The 26,845-nt window shown below is 27.6% G+C and overlaps 1 protein-coding gene across 1 annotated transcript; it reads left to right on the top strand.

Moving 5' to 3' along the window:
- Nucleotides 1-4,441: 4,441 nt before the first annotated feature.
- LOC126266020 (uncharacterized) lies at nt 4,442-5,744 on the top strand. Its single transcript, XM_049969298.1, has 2 exons — nt 4,442-5,050; nt 5,125-5,744. The coding sequence occupies exons 1-2, from the start codon at nt 4,453-4,455 to the stop codon at nt 5,511-5,513; spliced, it is 987 nt and encodes a 328-aa protein (XP_049825255.1). The 5' UTR covers nt 4,442-4,452; the 3' UTR covers nt 5,514-5,744.
- Nucleotides 5,745-26,845: the final 21,101 nt, after the last annotated feature.

The raw sequence follows: 26,845 nt of genomic DNA, 5'->3' as shown, positions 1-26,845 counted from the left end.
TAGCTTCTGTAGAAAAATTATTTCTTCTAAAAACTTTTTTTAACTATTGCCACGAGATGTCCATTCTTTTAATTTTACAACACATCCAAAATTAGAAGCAGTAAGCTGGTGCATTCTTAGCGTTAAATAATTTGAATTGGTAAATTGCCCAATTGTTTTTTTCATTTATTTTAAATTGTTCTTCTTTCCGAAAACTTGATAGTAGGAAAGGAAACTTGTTAAAAGGTTGAAACGTTCGAGCAAATACTGTATTGCTGTTGATGTCACTATATGAAAGTAGCAAATATACACGGTTTTGGCACTTTCTAGAATTAATACATATTATATATTAATATTATTGTATATTATAATATTTATAGATATTTATTTATGGTTAAATTAATAGTAAAAATATATTATATAATTATTAAAATAATCTTATATAATAAAATAATTCTGAGAGAAATATTATGAATTTGGTTTCAAACACAAGTGTATTAATTAAATAAGCGTTTTGTTAATATCAATGTAATATAATATAATACCGTACAAATTGTTCATTAAATTCTAAATTATTTAAAACAAATATAGTGTATGAACGTGCATATATAACAATATAATTGTAAGAACAGTATTGCAGATATCAATTACGTTTTTATAATATTCAATTACAAAATTGTTGGTAAATATTAAACATTAGTACTTCTTAATTAATATAGTCTATACTAAATTTATTCTAATTCCACAGCACGACTGTTTCAATATTATTAATAATAACAATTTAGTTCAGGTCAATAATAATAATAATAATAATATAATAATAAATATAATTTTTAAAATTTTTTACAGAATTATTAACCAAATAATATAATAAAATAAAATTATTTATTACATTTTATAAATTTACTTTTATCATCATGGAATCATGGAATACACGAAAAATAAATGAATAATTTATATTTAATTTATTAATAAATAGCTCAATGATAATAATAATAACAATTTAGTTCAGATTTATAAAATTTCTGATAAATGTAAAATCTTTACCTTATAGAAATATAGAATGACCTCTAATTAGGTTGCACATCTATTTGGTATAGAATGTATTAATTTTACATCACGACTAGTTCAATGATACAATTTAGTTCAGGTTAATAAAAACTAAAAGAGAAAAAAGTATTTATTTGATTGAACTGATTTTAAATATTAATATTATATATAGATATTTTGAAAAACATAGATTGTGTTTAATTTAAATATTAAACGAAGACTTTTTATTATATTATATTTTTTACGAACCACTGCTTTACTATTTGAGTTCTGTGTTTTGGATCATTATTCTTCTACGTTAAAGGCATATTTATCTTGTCCTACATTTTAGTGTTTCCATCGTCGTGCTTCACAGTATCTATATTTTCAGAATTAAATACTTCATTTTTTCCTCATCTAACATAATGTTTTCCATCAGATTCATAAACATTTATTTTGATTTCATCACTAAACAAAATAATGAAGATAACTTCATTTGTTAAGGTTGTTTCCTTAAAATTGTAACAATGACACATTTATAATAATTTAATGCTTTTTCAATGAATGAGTAATTTTTCTTTCGATTTCACTATTAAAGAGTATGAGCCTTTCTGGAGTGAAATGTTTCGCACGACCCATGTTTGCGCCGTCAAATTTAAATGATATATAAAAATAATTCATTATAAATATGTATCATGAATAAATAACTGGGACAACAACGTAAATAAAGACACTATTAGTTTTGTGTTCATCAAATGTTTCATAATCGGTTGAAATCAATTACAATATTAAAATACAATAACCAACTGAAAGGCCTATATTATATTCAATTTGTTAATAATGCATTATAGGTTTAATATAAATAGATAATACGTAATATTTTATTTTAAACAGTTAAAAAAATTCACATACAACTTTTTCGTGTGTGATTTTGTAAACCACTTTCTATGGTTACACAAACTATGAATAATGAATGAAAAATTGAACCGATCATCATGTTTTTTAATAATGTAAGGTATAATTTTCTGATTAATTAACTTTCTTAAAAGTACCCTTCCGATTCGTCTACATAGACAATCCACTATTTTTGTTTTTTAATTTCTGATACTAATAAATTGGTTCATAGACGCCCCAAAGATGAGCTTTTAATTTAAGAGCGGCGTCTCCCTGTGTTAAATTCCCTATACAAACGCCGTCGACGACTTGGAGCAAATCTCAAGAATTACGCAATCAATCTATTTCAAATTTTGGGTGTGGATTAACAAATGTTTGATCTTTGACAAGACATAGTTTTAAAGTCGTAATATTATTTAATAACAAACAAAACAAACAAATCAAAAAATAAAGAATATTTTGGTAAATGAAATATGTCATATCAAGACTTAGATATTTAACAAGACTGTACAGTGACAATTTTCAGAGAAAAATATTGCGTTTTTTAAATTTGCTCCAAATTTGCAAAATAATAAAATTTCATACGTAAACCGAATAATCATAGAAATCTGTAAGTATAAGTGATTGTGGCGAAGGAAGGGATGGCCTATTGAATGGACGTATTCAGGAAAATTGTACATTTTTATACCAGTTATTATAGCAATAAAATTTAGAAACTCTTTGATTCATAATACTACTAATTTCAGAATTACAAATTGGCCACATGTAATAAAGCCACTAAACATGTGAGTCTGTATCACACAAGAAATTCAAAAATAATATATATTTTTTTAAAATATTGATAATTGATTATTCATCATTAATCAAATTTATGTGATGTAAATATATATTTTAATCTCATTATTTAAATAGTTATCAAATTATTTAAATAGTAAATTTTTAACCTGGAAATCTAAACAGGAAATTCTGCTTATTGTTCAATATAATATAATACGATACAATTTTCATTATCTGATAAATTAAAATTAAAACACTTTTTATATACAATATTTTTTTATGTATAATTACAGTAAACTAATGCGTAAACTTTGTAATTTGAATGGAATTTATAGGAATTTAACATAGTGAAACAAATTATTTTAAAAATTAATATTTTATTAAATTGACATTTTTTGTTCTCTTTTCCTGCGCTTCTCTGATGTAGGGTGGATCAAAACATTTTAAATTTCGCCCTCTTCTATTTAATAGTATCTCTTGTCCTAGACAATTAAAATAGAATCTTTCTAATTTCGAAAGCATTTTGTTGTTCCAAAAATTCGTCTTTATGAATTACTTCAACGAGAAGTTTATGTTTTGGACCTGAATATACAATAAAATAGCACAGATTAGTTCCAATAATATTTAATTGATTTTATATCTGAAAGTAATATTCTATAAGTTCTATATTATAACCTTCTCATAAGAACACTTGACTTGCACAATTTCGTCTTCAGAAATAATTCCTGAAATTATAAAAATACACAATATAATTTAAAAATATCCATGAAGAACATCTACAAATAAACCAGCAGGCTTTACAATTTTATTATATTCTTCTTCAAATTTTTTTATTGCTACCGAATCATTAATTTTCCCGTAATTCGTAGCTTCTGTAGAAAAATTATTAATTTTTTTGACTATAATGTCACAAGATTCTTTTAATTTTAACATCACTAAAATTAGAAGCAGTAAGCCGGTGCATTTATTAATAATAATCATCTCGTTCTAAAAGATTATCCACAATATATGATCCTATTTTCTTCAGTTTCCTGTTTCTTAGTTCAAGTAAATGTAAACTTTTGATTTTTTTCTTAGACCAAGAAGCAAATCTACGCGTGTTTGGCATTTTCTAAAATTAATATTGCTTTTATTTTATTATTGTATACTGTAATCTTTATCTTTATCTCTATCTCTGTATATATAAAATTCTCTGTCTACTCCTCCGAAACGGCTTGACCGATTCTCATGAAATTTTGTGAGCGTATTGAGTAGGTCTGAGAATCGGTCAACATCTATTTTTCATCCCCCCAAATGTTAGGGGTAGTCCACCCCTAAACTTTTTTTTTTATTTTTTAGACAGTTGTTAAGATTGTCAATGAGTTACGAGTTTCGAACCGATCAATGTCAATCAATAACTGTCATATTAACTATTAATCATTCCTACACGAGCTGAACGCAATGAAGTCAGAAGATTAGAACAACGACAATCACGCCGTTTCACAGTCAATAGACGTAGAACAAATGACCAACAACGACAACATTCGCACGCAGCATTTCAGTATGAGCCCGATATTGAATATTATGGTAATTGGTGCTATGGACAAGGAATGTCGGCATTGTCATGCTCTGAAATTCAAAAATGAGCCAGCTGGGATGTGTTGCGCGTCAGGAAAAGTGCAACTACCTGAAATTGAAACACCACCTGAACCATTGAACGGTTTACTTATCGGCACGGATCCAGATTCTAACGTGTTCCTGAAGTCACTTCGAACATTCAATTCATGCTTTCAAATGACATCGTTCGGAGCAACAGAAATAGTTCGAAATACTAATGCAAATGGTCAACAATACAATTCTACATTCAAAATCAGAGGCCAAGTTTATCATAAAATGGGCTCACTGCTGCCAATGCCAAACGAACCACATAAATTCTTACAAATCTACTTTATGGGCAGCGAGGATTCCGGAAGCGCACTTGCCAATCGCGTGAATGCACGTTGTGATTATAATAACCTTGATTCATTTTATGCCAGACGCATCGTCAGCGAGCTAGATGCTCTATTGAACGAGCACAACGAATTGTTGAAAATATTCAAATCACATATGCACCAATTACAAAGCGATAATCACGCTATCGTCATTAATCCTGATAAAACACCAGCTGGAGAGCATATTCGTAGATTCAATGCACCAGTTGTTGATGATGTTGCTGGAATCATGGTTGGCGATTGTACAGCTGCACGAGAAATTGTGATTCGTAGAAGAAATAATAATCTTCACTTCATTACTGACACACATCGCTCATATGACGCTCTCCAATATCCGCTAATGTTCTGGAAGGGACAAGACGGATATTGTATAAACATAAAACAACGAGATCCCGTATCAGGTAATCATTTAACAAAACAATTAAATTATTGAACGTAATAAATTTAAATTAATTTTTATGAACAAATATTACAGGAGCTGAAACAAACAAGAACGTTAGCTCAAAGGATTATTATGCGTACCGATTAATGATTAGACGTGGCCTGGACAACGTCATTCTACGATGTCGTGAGCTTTGTCAACAATTCATGGTGGACATGTACGCGAAGATTGAGAGCGAACGACCACGATACTTACGATATAATCAACTAAAGCTACGCGCGGAAGAGTACATTCATTTGCGAGACGCTATCAACAACAACGCCGACGTGGCCGAAATTGGTAACCATGTCATTTTACCATCATCGTACGTAGGAAGTGCACGTCATATGCAAGAATATATACAGGATGCTCTGACATTCGTGCGCGAATATGGACGACCATGTTTATTTATCACGTTCACATGTAATCCAAAATGGCCATAGATTGCATCTTTGCTACTGCCTGGCCAAAATGCAATACATCGCCATGACATTACAGCACGTGTGTTCAGACAAAAGTTGAAGTCTTTAATAAGTTTCATTACTAAATTACATGTATTCGGTCCCACACGTTGCTGGCTGTATTCGGTTGAGTGGCAAAAGTGAGGATTACCTCATGCACACATTTTGGTATGGTTAATTGACAAAATCCGTCCTGAAGAAATCGATAGTATCATTTCTGCGGAAATTCCAGATCCATCCACTGACCAACTGCTGTTTGATATTGTTACAACAAACATAATTCATGATCCACGTGGTACTACTTAATAGTTCATCGCCTTGCATGGCAAATGGAAAATGTACTAAAAATTTCCCTAAAGATTTTACCAATGATACGGTCACAAATGTCGACGGATACCCAATATATCGTCGAAGAAATCCTGATAATGGCGGACAATCATTTATTAAAAATATCATCAACACAGACATTGATATTGACAATCGTTGGGTGGTGCCATATTCGCCTCTGCTGAGCAAAACATATAATGCTCATATTATTGTTGAGTTCTGCAGTTCTGTGAAGAGCATCAAATACATTTGCAAGTATGTCCATAAAGGCAGTGATATGGCTGTGTTTAGAGTGGAAAATACTATTGTGAATGCTCCTCCAGTGAATAAAAACGATGAAATAACGCTTTACCAAATTGGTCGGTACATCAGCTCCAATGAAGCTGCTTGGCGTATCTTTGGTTTTCCAATTCATGAACGGGATCCAGCAGCCGGTCCAGCAACGGTCAGCGTGTATTTTTCACTAACGAGACAGCGATTGATCGTGCAATAAATCGACCTAAAACTACACTCACTGCATTTTTTGAATTGTGTAATCGTGCGGATGATTTTGGTGTCTTTGCACGAACATTACTCTATTCACAAGTACCACGCTATTTCTCATGGACTCAAACAAATCATGGATGCCCCGCAAGCAAGGCTCACCAGTTGCTGCATGTCTCAATTTATTTAAATCAAACGCCTTGGGGCGATTATTTACAGTCAATCCAAGACACACTGAGTGCGCTGTGCAAAGGTACGCGATTAGTCATTCAAAAATTAATGAAAAACGTGATCGAAGCCAGCATTTTAAATGGCAAGTTCAGAGGTGAAAATATACTAATACCGCGGATTCCTATTATACCAATTCAATTCAAACGTATTCAGTTTCCGATTAGATTGGCATTTTGACTATCAACAAAACTCAAGGTCAAACGATATCTATTTGTGGCTTAGATTTGAGAACACCATGTTTTTCACACGGACAATTATACGTGGCATGCTCTCGAGTGGGTAAACCATCCAGTTTGTTTATGTTAGCTGAAGATGGACTAACAATAAATATTGTTCACGCTACAGCATTAAGAGATTGATATTGTTTGTTAGTGTTACTGTCGTAATTGTTTAACTAATGATATATATTTTTAAGGAATAAATTATAATAACTTAAAAATAATGTTTGTCTTTTGTTATTTTTATATTCCCTCATCGTTCACAGCGCTCCATGCTTATTTCACGCGTATACCACATTCTTACATACATACATATTTACAATAAGTAAGCTATTTTTTGTCTACACTAGAAATTACTTGAAAGTTATTTATATGGCAAAACAACGTTTGCCGGGTCACCTAGTATACTATAATATATAATCATACATGCTTCTTTGATTTTAAATTTCATATAAAAATTATGTGTCACTTGATTTACCAATTTTATAAAGTCTAAGTTAATTTAACTACATAATACAAAAGAGCTCAAAGACAAATTATGTAACAACACGAAAAAAATAATAGAAATAATTCAAGAATATTAATATTTTAGGTGAACCAATAATATGAACAAAAAAAAGCTATATATGTATTTAATAAAAAAAGAAAAAAAACGAACTATCATTTATTTTAAATATACTAAAGTCGATTTGAAATGAACATAATACATTCTTCAAATAAATCAATCTTTATTCATAATTTCACGGGGAGAAAAACTAACAACAAACAATGAACACGAAATACAAATCCATCCAGACGCTTCCAATGGAAAACCAAGGACACAAAATTATGAAATAATATCAAAATTGTGACAGATACAAGTAAAAATTAATAAACACATACGAAACAATAATACAGCAATATAAAAACAAAAATTGAATAAAAAACTTACCTTTAAAAGTTTATAACAAATTATACTTTGTTTGACGACTAAAATAAGACTAATTTGTTTCTCTGTTTGAAAGTGATGTTTCTTCAACCACCAAAACTGAACTAAAATTTCTAAGTCAAGTACTACTCGAACAGAAAAATTCCATCTATTTTGTTATCATATTTCCCTTAAATTTCGACACATAAAATTACACGCAGGTTACATCCACTGATTTGTATAACTCATCACTCTGAGGGTGCGAAAGTAAGAGTATGAAGTAAATACAAATTTTTTTTTTAATTAATAATAGATTTTAAATCGGCTTCCGTATTTGTATATCGTATATTTGTTTATATGATAAAATGTGATTGATTTACAACTAACTATAGTACAAAATATCACAAAACTTATTAGCACTAAAAAAAGGTTAATAACTGTATACATTATTATATTTTTAATATATATTATTGTATTATATATTAATTTTATATATTTTTTATTAATAAAAATATATTAAGAATTCACAAAAAAGAAAATATCACAAAACTTATTAGTTTTATATTATATATATTATTGTATTTATATATTAATTTTTTATTAGCACTAATAAAAAGTTAATAACTGTATACGTTATTATATTTTTGATGTATATTATTGTATTATATATTAATTTTATATAATTTTTATTAATAAAAATATATTAAGAATTCAATACTATAAAAAAGTAGTAAATATTATAAAATGACCAACACATATTATCAATATATCAATAACTCTAACCATTTAGAAGATATTTGCAATCGAATCCCAATGTGTACTGATTTTAATAGTCTTTTAATAAATATTTTAAATTTATCCATTTAGGTCATAAATTTTGAATACGTTCTTAAAAATTTGAGTCTATTTAGACATAGTAACAGTTTCTAAGTTATGTAGTATCTTTTGTTTTGGAATGTATTTCCTTCCATTCAATATTTTCATTTATTTTCATAATTTTGTTTTTATTTCAATTTATTATCGTGATTTAATACTTTTCAACGGATTTATTTACAAATAAAAAACTTTATGTTTCTCTTTTTGTAAAGCATTTAATTTCCTACAAGAAATATAAATAGAAATTTTCAGTTCGATCAATTAATGACGCAATATGGATTTTTTCACATGGAAAACTGAGATGAAAAAGACCTTGTTATTAAAATTAAGAGCTCATATTTGAAGAGCATTTTTTAAAGAAGCAAGTTAAACAAAAATATATATATAGAAATTATTAAAATTATTTATTTTTATTTAAGCTTTATTTATCTTCTGTCGGTCTTAGTTATCATATTTGTCCAATTCTTTGATAGCATTTTTACAATGTTAATTAATTGACGTATTTGCAATAAGAATATTCTGAATATTACATACATGTAGAGTTAGTTTTAATCCTAGTATTTAGTCACTTAGTAGTACTATTTTGTTTTATTTTACTTTCATTTTATAGTATTGGTAATAAACTACTTTGAATAATTTCTCCTTTTTCTTAAATAGCTTTAAATCTATGTAATATATATATATATATATATATATATATATATATATATATATATTACATGATATATTTTGTAATAATATATTTTTATTAATAAAAATTATATAAAATTAATATATAATACAATAATATATATTTAAAATATACTAACGTATACAGTTATTAACTTTTTTTAGTGCTAATAAGTTTTGTGATATTTTATCGTATAGTTAGTTGTAAACCAATCACATTTTATCATATAATCAAATATAATAAATACGTTATACAAACACGGAAGCCGATTTAAAATCTATTATTAGTTAAAAAAAATGATCTCAAAGTTAATCGTGACCCTAGCTCTGAATTTGTATTTACTTCAAACTCTTACTTTCTCATCCTGAAAGTGATGAGTTATACAAATCAGTGCATGTAACCTGCATGTAATTTTTTGTGTCGAAAATAGTGACAGATGGATTTTTTCTGTTCGGGTAGTACATGACTTAGAAATTTTAGCTCAGTTTTGGTAGTTGAAGAACATCAGTTTCAAACAGAGAAACAAATTAGTCTTATTTTAGTCATCAGACAAAGTGTAATTTGTTATAAACTTTTAAAGGTAAGTTTTTTTATTCAATTTTAGTTTTTATATTGCTGTATTATTGTTTCGTATGTGTTATGTATATTTGTTAATTCATGTCATTAATTAATTAATTAATTTTTACTTGTATCTGTCACAATTTTGATATTTCATATTTTTGTATCCTTGGTTTTCCATTGGAAGCGTCTGGATGGATATGTATTCCGTGTTCATTGTTTGTTGTTAGTTTTTCTCTCTGTGAAATTATGAATAAAGATTGATTTATTTGAAGAATGTATTATCTTCATTTCAAATCGGCTTATTATGTATTTAAAATAAATATTACTTTTTCGTGTTGTTACATAATTTGTCTTTGAGCTCTTTTGTATTATGTAGTTAAATTAACTTAGACTTTATAAAATTGGAAAATCAAGTGGCACATAATTTTAATATGAAATTTAAAATAAAAGCAATATTAATTTTAGAAAATGCCAAAAACGCGTAGATTTGCTTCTTGGTCTAAGAAAAAAATCAAAAATTTACATTTACTTGAACTAAGAAACAGGAAACTGAAGTAATAATAATATATTATTATATTGTGGATAATCTTTTAGAACGAGATGATAAGTATAACGAATCTACCCAATGTTCACAATTTATTTTAAGTGATATTAGATCAATTCAAGATTACTAAAAAAGAACAATTTAAATAAATGAAAAAGCAATTGGCAATTTAACAACCCAAATTATTATTAATAAATGCACCGGCTTACTGCTTCTAATTTTGGTGACGTTAAAATTAAAAGAATCTTGTGACATTATAGTTAAAAAAATAATAATTTTTCTACAGAAGCTACTAATTACGTGAAAATTAATGATTCGGTAGCAATAAAAAAATTTGAAGAAGAATACAATAAAATTGTAAAGCCTGCTGGTTTATTTGTAGATGTGTTTCATGGATATTTATAAATTATATTGTGTATTTTTATAATTAAATTTTTATATTTTCAGAAATTATTTCTGAAGACGAAATTGTGGAAGTCAAGTGTTTTTATGAGACGGTTATAAAATCAATTAAATATTTTTGGAAATAACTAATAATAATAATAATAATAATTAATAATTTGTATATTCAGGTCCAAAAAATAAACTTCTTGTTGAAGTAATTCATAAAGACGAATTTTTGGAATAACAAAATGCTTTCGAAATTAGAAAGATTCTATTTTTAATTGTCTAGGACAAGGGATACGATTAAATAGAAGAAAGTGAAATTTAGAATGTTTTGATCCACCCTACATCAGAGAAGCGCATGAAAAGAGAAAAAAAAAGATGTCAATTTAATAAAATATTAATTTTTAAAGTAATTTGTTTCACTGCGTTAAATTCCTATAAATTCCATTCAAATTACAAAGTTTACGCATTAGTTTACTGTAATTATACATAAAAAACTATTGTATATAAAAAGTGTTTTGATTTTAATATATCAGATAATAAAAATTGGATTATATTATATTGAACAATAAGCAGAATTTCCTGTTTAGATTTCCAGGTTAAAAATTTACTATTTAAATAATTTGATAACTATTTAAATAATGTGATTAAAATATATATTTACATCACATAAATTTGATTGATGATGAATAATCAATTAACAATATTTTTTAAAAAAATATATATTTGAATTTCTCGTGTGATACAGACTCACATGTCAGTGGCTTTCTTACAAATGGCCAATTTGTAATTCTGAAATTAGTAGTATTATGAATCAAAGAGTTTCTAAATTTTATTGCTATAATAACTGGTATAAAAATGTACAAATTTCCCTGAATACGTCCTGTCAATAGGCCAACTATGAATAATGAGTGGAACACATGACATACCCCCCTTCCTCCTTCACAATCACTTATACTTACAGATTTCTATGATTTTCGGTTTACGTATGAAATTTTATTATTTTGCTAATTTGGAGTAAATATAAAAAAAGCAATATGCATACGCATGGTAGAAGTTTGACAAATAATATCTTTGTTATTAAAGAATATTACTAATTCAAAACTATGTTATGTCAAAGATCAAACATTTATTAATCCACACCCAAAATTTGAAATAGATTGATTGCGTAGTTTTTGAGATTTACTCCAAGTCGTTGGCGGCGTTTGTATAGGGAATTTAACAGAGGGAGACGCCGCTCTTAAAAAAAAATAAAAAACATCATATTTATATTAAATTCACTAAATTCAATTTGAAATGAACATAATACATTCTTCAAATAAACCAATCTTTACTTATAATTTCACGGGGAGAAAAACCAACAAAAAACAATGAATACGGAATACAAATAGACGTGTCCAATGGAAAACCAAGGTCACAAAAATATGAAATAAAATCAAAGTCTGTCACAATACAAGAAAAAATTAATCAATTGATTACATGAATTGACAAATATACATAACACATACGAAACAATAATATAGAAATGTAAAAAATGAACTTACCTTTAAGAGTTTACAACAAATTACACTTTGACGACTAATTTGTTTTTGTTCTTGAAACTGATGTTCAACCACCAAAACTAATCAATATTAGATATTAAAAAAGGCTATTTCATACCTATAACCTTACCTAATATGATTAAAATAATTAAGAAATAGAAATGAGCTAGATAATTTAGGCACTGTATGAAAATGAAAAACATCAACAAAATAATCTTTACGTAGAAATTTCATAACCCACTTAACTAGGATACTAAAATACTTCAAATTTGTAATCAAGTGTGGTACGAGGTAATATTAAAAATAAAAATACTAAAATATCACATGCCGTTGGAAAATAAAATATTTAATATTAGGATCAAACAAATGATATCTAAGATGTCGCAAGAAAGTTGTGTAAATAAAAGGCATAAATGTATTTTCAAAAATTTATTTGTTTTTAATGTTTATTAAAAATGTATATATTATCTATTAAAATTGTTATCAAACTATTGTAATTCATTTTAACTCCTCTGAAGATTACAATATTTGATTATTGGAGAATAATTATTATATAATTAAAAACCTTTAATCTGTAGCAAGATTGGTGGTTAGTGGTAGCACACTTTTGACTGGCATCAAAACAAGTTCACTATTTAATACTGACTAATATGTCATCCATCAATTCTTGAGATTATATCTAAATCTTCAAGTAATTATTTCGTCCTTAGTAATCGATAACTGTTGTTTATTGCAGTAAACCACTCATTGGTTGTTTTCAATATTTAAATCCAAACTTCTTTTTTCAAGAAATTTTCAATATTGTATTTCCGATCAACATTTCGATTGGAAAATACTAAAGAAAGAAAACATGTTTACATTGAAAAAGTAAAATTGTGCTTAAACAATTTGTTCAAATTTTGCAAGTTTATTGTCTTCTACTAAGATATTGCCCCGTAATAGAGCATTTATTGAATATAGATACGGAATGTGTTTCAGAACGAGAAATCTGATAAGATAACGCACTTAATGCAGATTTATTTGTGTTAACTTGGTCGCAAACCCTTATGTTAAAGCCTACACTTTGACGTTTAGACATAATTTCGATAATAATTTATTTAAAATTTATTGTGTTAACTGTATACACAATTCCACTAATCATAAAAACTAAAGCATGATCTGTTTTTTAGAAGTTTTACTTAGATGACCACAATCTTCGAAACTATAATATTCTAGTTTCTTAATTTGAAACTAAACTTTGTCAAGTAGAAAGCAACATTTTATCGTTTAATTCACTAGAAACAAGTTTTAAGTGCTTGAAGAATAATTTATTAACACCAAACTTCAAACTCAGTTTTACCAAGAAGACTTTTCAGAGTATAAATCGAAAGTAAAGAAAAATGAATTTGCAAATAATGATTATAATATGCCACTTTATTTATACATTGAAAATGCGACAGTTTTATCTCCAAGAGGTCAACTTTTATCATGAGATTTTTGTTAGAAAATTCATAAATGAGAAGTACTAAAAGTTCTTGAAACAACTTCCTTTGCTTTACCAATAAAAACTATATCAATATTTGTACTTTTATCACAGACAAATTTAGAAACATAAAGAATTGTAGAAATTTCTTGAAGGGGTGAAACAAATACAGTTCCCTTGTTTAGAAGAGAACTTTAGTTTTTGATAAGAAAAATCTAAAAGTGAAAAATGACCAGCACGTTATACGTGATTTTATAGAACTTTTAATTTTACAAATTCAGTGATAAACAAATGTGTACAATCATAAACTGGAAATTACTCATAAAAATTCATTGTAAAATACTAGAATAAATAAATATTTATTTATGACAATATATTGCAGTTTTGTATGACGTATATAATTTAAAACTGTTATCTCAAATCGAACTTGAAAATTTTATTGTGTCAATTATATATAACAAAAAAACAAATAAAAAATATTATACCTAAAAGTGATTTTAAATATAATATATATATATATATATATATATATATATATATATATATATATTAATAATAATTATTATAACTGCTGTACCATGAAAACTTTATGAATTTTGACGAAAGCAATAACTACACAAGAAAGATGCAATTAATTAATTAAAAAAATCTTTACATCAAATTTGATTTTGAACAGTACGGTCTATAAAAATATGGAATGGTGATAGTTAATTAATAGTTATATAAAGGAATAATAAAACTGACTAAAAATAATTAAAAGAATTATGTTGTCAAACTGAAGACACTAAATATTACCTGTTTATCTCAGAGATTTTGTAAATTTATATTACCAGTTTACAAAAACATTATAAATTCGCAACGTTACATTCCTCACCACGATGTGGTAACCGCTTCATAACATTTGGCGATTGTGCTTTTTCAACGGTACTGAACGTCTATTATCGACTGTTGTCTTTTCAACCCTATTCGCTTGACCCCTGAAAACTTAAGAAGTACCAAACCAACCAATACTATAAACTAAGCATAACTAATCATGTTGCCTCTTAGAACGTTGTTGCCATTTTTATATTATTACAGATATGTTTTTCCATTTACCATTTTATCAAAAACCGCAAATATTCTATCAGTTAATATAAATGGGTAAAACGACCATTTCTTATTGTTATTTTGTTTGTAAGAAATTTCCAATTTTAATTAAAAATTTTGATATTTTTGTAATATTAACCTAATATCTCGTTACAGCAAGTGAACCCAACAACACCACGATGTCTCAATTGTTTATCTACGGACGTACTAGCCGCGGAAACAAAACACTGATGTATCAAGGCTATGAATACGTGAAACACCGTACAACTGCAAGTTCTGTCACCCATTGGCGCTGCGTAAAACGAAGGAGCAACAATTGCAGGTCGATCATGCATACGATGGGGGACAAAGTAGTGCAGAACCCGGGCGAACACACATGCAACAAAACAACGTCGCAAAATCAACTGGTCAATTCGGATATATCCACGTATTCTTTTGAAATTGAGGAACTTTCAGATTCCACTGAACAGCTTGACGCTACATATCCTACGATTCAACTCTTGGTCCAAGAAGTGCCCCAATCACCACTGAAGAAAAATCTTAGTATCCAAGAAAAAACACGTCTACCGAGGAGCCTGAGAGGTCACACAAAGGTGTGAGGACTAGGACTCAAGAGTTGGTTCAAGCACAGCTGGAGGAGAACGTGAAAAGTGAGCAGTTGTTAACCCCTCCAGTGAAAAATGAGTTCAATTCACAACTTGTGCACGAGTTAGAAGTAGCTGCTATAAATATAAAACAGGAGATGTTAACAGAGCAGTCAATTATTTTAGAGTTGGTGGAAGAAAAAAACATAAAGGTTGAAGAATTTAATTTACAAAACAATAACAGTCAAGGGTTGGCTGAAGATGGCAATTTTTCTCCTACTCCTGTGAGTAGTAGAAAAAGGAGAGGAAGCATCGAATCCTTTGACGAGGACGAGTTGTTTAACATTCGGTCCAAGGTGGCAAAATTAGACCTACAGATAAAGGAAAAAGAAGTAAATTTGGTTAGCTTGAAGACAAGAAATGAGAAACAATGTCACCAATTGAGAAAGAGAATTTTGCTCAATCTACTTAACAATCTTTAATAAAAAAATAAAATTTTGAAATATATGAGTTTGTATTATTCAAAATTACTCCTGAGAAATCAAGAAAATGAATTAAAGTAACATGAAACAGTCTTATTTTATAAATAAAGCGTTGTGGGTGAGACAAGTTAATATAAAACTATTAACACAATAACAACAATAATTGATCATACATCTTAATATTATGAATAATAGAATAATGTTGATTGTAGTATATAGAATAACTATTTATTTCTAATATTGTTGCAAAACAAATTTAAGAGATTTTTATAAGAAACATAGTGTATTAGGTCTAAAAAACCTTAATACAATTCAATATGCGTTAATCTAAACATGTAACAATTTCTGACAATAAGTTTCGCATATACTACTTACAAACATAATTATTTCAATGTGTTTATTTATTTACATAACTTTTATTTTCGAAAAACACGATCGACTTTTTAAAAACAACTTTATTTTACAATGGTAAGACAAAGAGGGAATTTACAATAAAAAAATGCTAATATATAAACTCCATTGTGCTAACCAGGAGGTCTCGGATTTCTTCTGGTGTCATCGTGTTCAACAATGTAATTCCTCTCTTCGTAGTCCTTCAACTCCGGTGAAGATTAAATTTGCCGTTGAACTGGGATAACCGGCCTCCTCTGTATTAATTGACCTTCTTTTATAAAACCTTATTATAAAATTTTTACACATAGCAGTAAAACTCTAATTATTAATTAGATTTTTTTTATGTACTAGAATATAGCCAAAAACTAGTGTAGTGTTCAAGTGTGTCTCTGTATTTGCTACTTTCATTGATCAAGATTTCTGTTTCCTTGTAATTAATACACAATTTTTTTGTAATTTGCTATGATTATAGAAGTATCATAATAATGTAGAATAGTATGAGAAAAGTTTTGAAACTTGTTCCTAAATTTATTAGGAGTCTACCGGGGTTATAACTGATATCTTTTTCTTCCACTATGATTGTCCATTGGACGACGATGGACCTGTAATCAGAAATGTTGCATTTTTAGTTGGTCTTTTTACATTTTCTAAATGAAGTTTGTCGAATTTCTCACTCGTTTTATTTTTTAGAACTACCTGTTTAATCGATTTTCAAGACATTTTCTTTTTTTTTATTTATTTCTTTGTTCAGATCTGAAGTTACTTTTTACAGAGATTGTTTCAGAGATTTCAGGTGGATCTGCACGAGTCTCATTTATTCGTTAAAAGTCGTTCATTTACGATTTCATATTGACCAACCAATTTCTCTTTATGGCTTTGAATGAAATTGTTGAGTATAGTGGTTTCTAAATTAATACGTAAAAGTTATTGCACATCATAATTTAGGATTTCGAATGGTGTTAAGAGCGGCGTTTACTAGACAAGGAATCACACTTTCGGCTAGAAAAGGATGCAAAACAAAACATAGCCCTTAATGTGGTGCCGCCACGAAATCAACAAACATTCGGTTCTAAAATGTTCTTCTACAATTTTTTTGCATGGAATAGGGCCGCACTTGAAATCTCATACATATAGTGAATTTACTGGTTGTAAATTGATTTGAAATTTATAATAGTAATGAATTCTTAATATATTTTTATTAATAAAAATTATATAAAATTAATATATAATACAATAATATATATTTAAAATATACTAACGTATACAGTTATTAACTTTTTTTAGTGCTAATAAGTTTTGTGATATTTTGTCGTATAGTTAGTTGTAAACCAATCACATTTTATCATATAAACAAATATAATAAATACGATATACAAATATGGAAGTCGATTTAAAATCTATTATTAATTAAAAAAATGATCTCAAAGTTAGTAGTGACCCTAGCTCTGAATTTGTATTTACTTCATACTCTTACTTTCGCACCCTCAGAGTGATGAGTTATACAAATCAGTGGATGTAACCTGCGTGTAATTTTATGTGTCGAAATTTAAGGGAAATATGATAACAAAACAGATGGAATTTTTCTGTTCGAGTAGTACTTGACTTAGAAATTTTAGTTCAGTTTTGGTGGTTGAAGAAACATCAGTTTCAAACAGAGAAACAAATTAGTCTTATTTTAGTCATCAGACAAAGTGTAATTTGTTATAAACTTTTAAAGGTAAGTTTTTTATTCAATTTCAATGCAGAGAAACAAATTAGCCTTATTTTAATCGTCAATTTTTGTTTTTATATTGTTGTATTATTATTTCGTATGTGTTATGTATATTTGTTAATTCATGTCATCAATTAATTAATTAATTACTTGTATCTGTCACAATTTTGATATTATTTCATAGTTTTGTGTCCTTGGTTTTCCATTGGAAGAGTCTGGATTGATTTGCATTCCGTGTTCATTGTTTGCTGTTGGTTTTTCTCCTTGTGAAATTATGAATAAAGATTGATTTATTTGAAGAATGTATTATGCTCATTTCAAATCGACTTCAGTGTTTTTAAAATAAATATGATGGTTCGGTTTTTTTTATTTTTTTTTAATTAAATACATATATAGTTTTTTTTGTTCATATTATTGGTTCACCTAAAATATTAATATTCTTAAATTATTTCTATTATTTTTTCGTGTTGTTACATAACTTGTCTTTGAGCTATTTTGTATTATGTAGTTAAATTTACTTTACAAAATTGAAAAATCAAGTGACACATAATTTTAATATGAAATTTATAATCAAAGAAGCATGTATGATTATCTATTATAATATATTATAGTATACAGTAATAAAATAAAAACAATATTAATTTTAGAAAATGCCAAAAACATGTAGATTTGCTTCCTGGTCTAAGAAAAAAATCAAAAGTTTATACCGTATCAAAAATGATGAACGTGTCTACTCGCAAATTGAGACGGAACATCAATACCCCTTTGTAAACAAAAAGGAAAGATATACATGCAATTATGAGGGCGGGCCGAACTGACTGGAGGGGATCATTTGGTTTTGCTGCGTTTAGCATGCGGTTCGTCTCCGCAGACGAGTCGGTGTCTTTGAACACATTATTTAATTATTTTTAGTTTTTTTTTACTTATGCATTTATTTATTTAATTTAATTTTTGGGATACATTTTTATTTTGAAAAAAGTAGTTTATTTTTAGAATACTTATTTTTGTTTTTGATATACCCTAAAAAAATATTTCATTTTACAGATTGAAAATTATACAAAGTTACGGAATTTAAATGGAGCATCCGAAGAACTCGAACTACATCCCTACGCATACGGAGAGTTCGCAAAGATTAATTTACATTGTGCGCCGGCGCGCACCAGCACGGCGCATTGTCTTCGAGAGTAGGGATTCTTACTACCGGGCAAAACTTTACTCTCTTTGTCGTGCATCCATCTCTTACAACATCCAGACATGAAGAGCATTTTTCGTACTGTATATACTTGAACTAAGAAACAGGAAACTGAAGAAAATAGGATCATATATTGTGGATAATCTTTTAGAACGAGATGAGAAGTATAACAAATCCACCCAATTTTCACAATTTATTTTTATTATATTAGATCAATTTAAAATTACTAAAAATTTAAAAACAATTTAAATAAATGAAAAAGCAATTGGCAATTTAACAACCCAATTTATTATTAATAAATGCACCGGCTTACTGCTTCTAATTTTGGAGATGTTAAAATTAAAAGAATCTTGTGACAATAAAGTAAAAAAAATTAATAATTTTTCTACAGAATTCGTAGCTTCTGTTGATACGGGAAAATTAATGATTCGGTAGCAATAAAAAAATTTGAAGAAGAATACAATAAAATTGTAAAGCGTGCTGGTTTATTTGTAGATGTTTTTCATGGATATTTATAAATTATATTGTGTATTTTTATAATTAAATTTTTATATTTTCAGGAATTATATATGAAGAAGAAATTGTGGAAGTTAAGTGTTCTGAGACGATTATTATATAGAACTTACTTTCAGATATAAGATAAATTAAATATGTGCTATTTTATTGTATATTCAGGTCCAAAAAATAAACTTGAAGTTTTGGATCAACAAAATGCTTTCGAAATTAGAAAGATTCTATTTTAATTGTCTAGGACAAGAGATACTATTAAATAGAAGAGGGCGAAATTTAAAATATTTTGATCCACCCTACATCAGAGAAGCGCAAGAAAAGAGAACAAAAAAATGTCAATTTAATAGAATATTAATTTTTAAAATAATTTATTTCACTACTTTAAATTCCTATAAATTCCATTAGTTTACTGTAATTACACATCAAAATATATTGTATATAAAAAGTGTTTTAATTTTAATTTATCAGATAATGAAAATTGTATTGTATTATATTATTTTGAGCCATAAGCAGAATCTCCTGTTTAGATTTGCAGGTTAAAAATTTCCTATTTAAATAATTTGATAACTATTTAAATAATGAGATATTTACATCACATAAATTTGATTAATGATGAATAATCAATTATCAATATTTTTTTAAAAAATATATATTATTCTTGAATTTCTTGTGTGATACAGACTCACATATCAATGGCTTTCTTACATGTGGCCAATTTGTATTTCTGAAATTAGTAGTATTATGAATCAAAGAGTTTCTAAATTTTATTGCTATAACTGGTATAAAAATTTACAAATTTCCCTGAATACGTCCAGTCAATAGGCCATCTATCTATGGCTATCTATGGCCCCCCTTCCTAGGCCGCAATCGCGGTTACGTATGAAATTTTATTATTTTGCTAATTTGGAGCAAATCTAAAAAACGCAATATTTTTCTCAGAAAATTGTCACTGTACAGTCTTGTTAAATATCTAAGCTTTGACATGACATATTTCATTTACCAAAATATTCTTAATTTTTTGAGTTATTTGCTGTAAAAAAATGGTAGAAAATGACCTAAGTTTGACCATCAATATCTTTGTTATTAAAGAAAATTACGACTTCATGTCAAAGATCAAACATTTGTTAATCCACACCCAAAATTTGAAATAGATTGATTGCGTAGTTTTTGAGATTTGCTCCAAGTCGTCGACAGCGTTTTTATAGGGAATTTAACACAGGAAGACGCCACTCTTAACCTATTTGTACTAAGAATTTAACTATTATATACTATGGTTTCCGTCTCTTGTTTAGCAAGATAATGTGGATTAAAAAAATGTATTTTTATTTTATGTAAAACAAAGAATTCAATATCGTTATTTGATGGTGGGTGTTGAATGGTGTGAAAATAAGGTTAATAGTTTTCCATTATTTCTATTGCATGAAATGTTTCCAAATAATATACTTGTGCGTATTTACAAAATGTATCAGTTATTGAAAGGAATTTATGGTGTTCATATTTTAGGACATCTATATGCAAAATTTCAAATGGTTTTGAAAATATTGGGTACGTCTGTAGTCATACTAAAGTGTTTATGACTTTTTTATGTATTTGGAAAAGTAATTTTTTGCAGTCTCAGGAATAAACATTTTAAGACTATTTCTCTTACCGGTATACGCATCTAGGACAGTATGAATCTTTATAAGTTAATGATATTAAGATTTCTTTTTATATTGCATTTTTTGAATAATTAAAAATATAGCTAGTTTGTAAATTTAAATTTGTTTGAATTTTAATAAAAAATTCAAGAGGTTTTAAGTTTCTTTGTCTAAGATTACATAATTTTGTTATCAATGTATGTAAGTCGCGTTTATCAGCGTATATGGCGAGAAGTGATGTTTTCAAATTAGCTCACGTTGTAATGTTATATGATGCTATTGAAACAACAGCGATGCCTTTACACTTATTTCCGATACATCTCAAAAGAAATGTGTTTTGAAACGAATTAACCTTAACTTTATAATAAATTTAATTAAGAAATTGCTCATTAGTTTGAATAAACTCACTTAAAAGTGACTCGGGAACAGTTTGGAGATATTCAATTTTAAAATCTGACGTGTTTGTTTGATTTCGTTCGTTAAAATTATTTAATTCTGAATTTAGTGTTGATGGTTAATGATTTCTTCAACAAGCGAATGGACTTTTGTGTTAACCCCAATAGAGCCAATTTTGTCGATGCCTAAAATTTTGAAAGCAAATTTTCATGCCTCGTGGTTTTTAGGTAATCGACTTTTAAAATTGCATTCGGATGTAGTTTCCGATTCCAGATTATTAACACTAACTAACGTCTATGACATACCACCTCAAAAGTTTCCATATTAAGAGCGGCGTTTACTAGACAAGGAATCACACTTTCGGCCAGAAAAGGATGCAAAACAGAACATAGCCCGTAATGTGGTGCCGCCACGAAATCAAACAAACATTCGGTTCGAAATGTTCGGCTGCAATTTTTTTGCATGGAACAGGACCGCACTTGAGATCTCATACATATAGTGAATTTATTGGTTGTAAATAGATTATGAAATTTATAATAGTAATGAATTCTTAATATATTTTTATTAATATAAATTATATAAAATTAATATATAATACAATAATATATATAATACAAAACTAATAAGTTTTGTGATATTTTCTTTTTTGTGAATTCTTACTATATTTAATAAAAATTATATAAAATTAATATACACAATAATATATATTAAAAATATAATAACATATACAGTTATTAACTTTTTTTAGTGGTAACAAGTTTTGTGATATTTTCTTGTATAGTTAGTTGTAAACCAATCACATTTTATCATATAAACAAATATAATAAATACGTTATACAAATACGGAAGCCGATTTAAAATCTATTATTAATTAAAAAAAGTTATCTCAAAGTTAATAGTGACCCTAGCTCTGAATTTATATTTACTTCAAACTCTTACTGTCGCATCCTCAAAGTGATGAGTTATACAAATTAGTGCATGTAACCTGGGTGTAATTTTTTGGGTCGAAATAGTGAAATGTAATAACAAAAGAAATGGATTTTTTCTGTTTGGGTAGTACTTGACTTAGAAATTTGACTTCAATTTTGGTGGTTGAAGAAACATCAGTTTCAAACACAGGAACAAATTAGTCTTATTTTAGTCATCAGACAAAGTGTAATTTGTTATAAACTTTTAAAGGTAAGTTTTTTATTCAATTTTAGTTTTTATATTGCTGTATTATTGTTTCGTATGTATTATGTATATTTGTTAATTCATCTCATCAATTAATTAATTAATTTTTACTTGTATCTGTCATAATTTTGATATTATTTCATATTTTTGTGACCTTGGTTTTCCATTGGAAGCGTCTGGATGGATTTGTATTCCGTGTTCATTGTTTGTTGTTAGTTTTTCTCCTCGTGAAATTATGAATAAAGATTGATTTATTTGAAGAATGTATTATGTTCATTTCAAATCGACTTTAGTGTATTTAAAATAAATATGATAGTTCGTTTTTTTTTTATTTTTTTTTTAATAAATACATATATAGTTTTTTTTGTTCATATTATTGGTTCACATAATATTCTTGAATTATTTCTATTATTTTTTCGTGTTGTTACATAACTTGTCTTTGAGCTATTTTGTATTATGTAGTTAAATTAACTTAGATTTTATAAAATTGGAAAATCAAGTGGCACATAATTTTAATATGAAATTTAAAATAAAAGCAATATTAATTTTAGAAAATGCCAAAAACGCGTAGATTTGCTTCTTGGTCTAAGAAAAAAATCAAAAATTTACATTTACTTGAACTAAGAAACAGGAAACTGAAGTAATAATAATATATTATTATATTGTGGATAATCTTTTAGAACGAGATGATAAGTATAACGAATCTACCCAATGTTCACAATTTATTTTAAGTGATATTAGATCAAATTAAGATTACTAAAAAAGAACAATTTAAATAAATGAAAAAGCAATTGGCAATTTAACAACCCATATTATTATTAATAAATGCATAAAAGAATCTAGTGTCAATATAGTTAAAAAAATTAATAATTTTTCTACAGAAGCTACGAATTACAGGAAAATTAATGATTCGGTAGCAATAAAAAAATTGAAGAAGAATGCAATAAAATTGTAAAGCCTGCTGGTTTATTTATAGATGTTCTTCATGGATATTTATAAATTATATTGTGTATTTTTATAATTAAATTTTTATATTTTCAGGAATTATTTCTGAAGACGAAATTGTGGAAGTCAAGAGTTCTTATGAGACGATTATAATATAGAACTTATAGAATATTACTTTCAGATATAAGATCAATTAATTATTATTGGAACTAATCTATGCTATATTTTATTGTATATTCAGTTCCAAAAAATAAACTTCTCGTTGAAGTAATTCATAAAGACGAATTTTTGGAATAACAAAATGCTTTCGAAATTAGAAAGATTCTATTTTAATTGCCTAGGACAAGAGATACTATTAAATAGAAGAGGGTGAAATTTAAAATGTTTTGATCCACCCTACATCAGAGAAACGCAGGAAAAGAGGACAAAAAAATGTCAATTTAATAAAATATTAATTTTTAAAATAATTTGTTTCACTACGTTAAATTCCTATAAATTTCATTCAAATTACAAAGTTTACGCATTAGTTTACTGTAATTATACATCAAAAAATATTGTATATAAAAAGTGTTTTGATTTTAATTTATCAGATAATGAAAATTGTATTGTATTATATTATATTGAACAATAAGCCGAATTTCCTGTTTAGATTTCCAAGTTAAAAATTTACTATTTTAATAATTTGATAACTATTTAAAAAATAAGTTTAAAATATATATTTACATCACATAAATTTGATTAATGATGAATAATCAATTATCAATATTTTTTAAAAAAATATATTATTTTTGAATTTCTTCTGTGATACAGACTCACATGTCAATGGCTTTCTTACATGTGGCCACTTTGTAATTGTGACATTAGTAGTATTATGAATCAAAGAGTTTTTAAATTTTATTGCTATAATAACTGGTATAAAAATGTACAAATTTCCCTGAATACGTCCAGTCAATAGGCCATCTATGAATAATGAGTCGAACACATGACATACCCCCTTCCTACTCCGCAATCACTTATACTTACAGATTTCTATGATTATTCGGCTTACGTATGAAATTTTATTATTTTGCTAATTTGGAGTAAATCTAAAAAACGCAATATTTTTCTCGGAAAATTGTCACTGTACAGTCTCTAAGCTTTGACATGACATATTTTATTTACCAAAATATTCTTTATTTTTTGAGTTATTTGCTGTACAAAAATGGAAGAAAATGACCTAAGTTTGACCATCAATAACTTTGTTATTAAATAAAATTACGACTTTAAAACTATGTCAAAGATCGAACATTTGTTAATCCACACCCAAAATTTGAAATAGATTGATTGCGTAGTTTTTGAGATTTGCTCCAAGTCGTCGGCGGCGTTTGTATAGGGAATTTAACACAGGGAGACGCCGCTCTTAAGCCTGAGGTTCTGCCGATTTTCCTTCGACTGTCTAAATTTACCAGTTGCCGTGGTGTCGTCGTAGCTTTGAAAAGCACTGTTTCGTTATGTGAAAGTCCATGACAGGTTCCCTATTGTGAAAACAGTTTTCGGGTTCAAAATAATATTGAATTCGATTCGCCATTTTTATTTTCATAAAACACGATCAACTTTAAATTAAAAGTGCAAGGCAAAGACTGAATGTGCAACAAAAAACGCTAACTTATAAAATCTATTGTGTTGACCAGGCGGTCAGTTTTGATGTACCCTTACTTTCCCAGTTATATTTATTACCTTGGTTCTTGATAGCCCACAGTTGGTGTTTTCGTGGTTTACACAAAACTATCCAATGATGAAGGATATAGTAATGTTACTAGTCATTACTATTCAGTTACTATACAGTACCAAAAATGCTCTTCGTGTCTGGATGTTGTAAGAGATGGATGCACGACAAAGAGAGAAAAATTTTGCCCGGTAGTAGGAATTCCCACTCTCAGAGACAATGCGCCGTGCTAGTGCGCGCTTGCGCACAATATAAATTAATCTTTGCGAATGCATTTAGTAACTCTCCATATGCGATATTAAAAACAAAAATAAGTATTTCAAAAATAAAGTTCTTTTTTCAAAATAAAAATGTATCCAAAAAATTAAATAAAATAAATAAATGCATAAGTAAAAAAAACTAAAAATAATTAAATAAAGTGTTCAAAGACACCGACTCGTCTGCGGAGACGAACCGCATGCTAAACGCAGCAAAACCAAATGATCCCCTCCAGTCAGTCCGGCCCGCCCACATAATAGCATGTATATCTTTCTTTTTTGTTTACAAAGGGGTATTGATGTTCCGTCTCAATACGCGAGTAGACACGTTCATCATTTTTGATACTGTAGAGTCGTGTACTGTGCGACAGATCTGCAGTTACACTTCGAATTCAGCTTGCGGTGCATTGTTACTTTCTCTCATTTTTACTTCAATACTAGTTATATTAAATAATTTTATGATTATATATTTTAATGTTTAAATGTGCGTCCTTTTTATTTTTTTTTGTTTATATACTCTTTATATAATTTATTTTGTTAAAAAAGACATTTATTGCATAGAATGTTATACATTTGTGAAATATATTGTAACAGAGCTGAAAACCGTTATCTAGTTGCTTTGTGGGAGAATTTCTAGACCACCAGTTTGTTTAGATTCTCACGAATTGTTTCAGATTTTGAAAAGTTTTCTTAGAACTTATCTTGCATATGTTGATCATAAAATAGTCATAAAATCGTACAAAATTTATTTTAAAATATTCCTATCTTAATATCTACGTTAGTTGATTTTTAACATGTGTTGTCTTTTCGAATTCTTAACGAGTGTCAGGGTGTGGTCGCACAGAATATTCAAAAATTAAATTAAATTAATTAATGAAGGTTTAATAAATTACCCCTACGTGAAATTTTAGAGAATTGTAACTCTGATTCTTTTTATTTATGTTTTTATAATATTGTTAAATTTAATTTAATTATTAATGAATTGATTTTTAAATGATTGAAAATATTTGTAAGTACAATGGTTTTTCCTTATGCA

This window comes from Aethina tumida, chromosome 6 (assembly GCF_024364675.1).
Source record: "Aethina tumida isolate Nest 87 chromosome 6, icAetTumi1.1, whole genome shotgun sequence".
In the NCBI taxonomy this organism is placed as follows: domain Eukaryota; kingdom Metazoa; phylum Arthropoda; class Insecta; order Coleoptera; family Nitidulidae; genus Aethina; species Aethina tumida.
The sequence above is the reverse complement of the archived record's forward strand: the minus strand, read 5'-3'. Positions and strand labels throughout refer to the sequence as shown.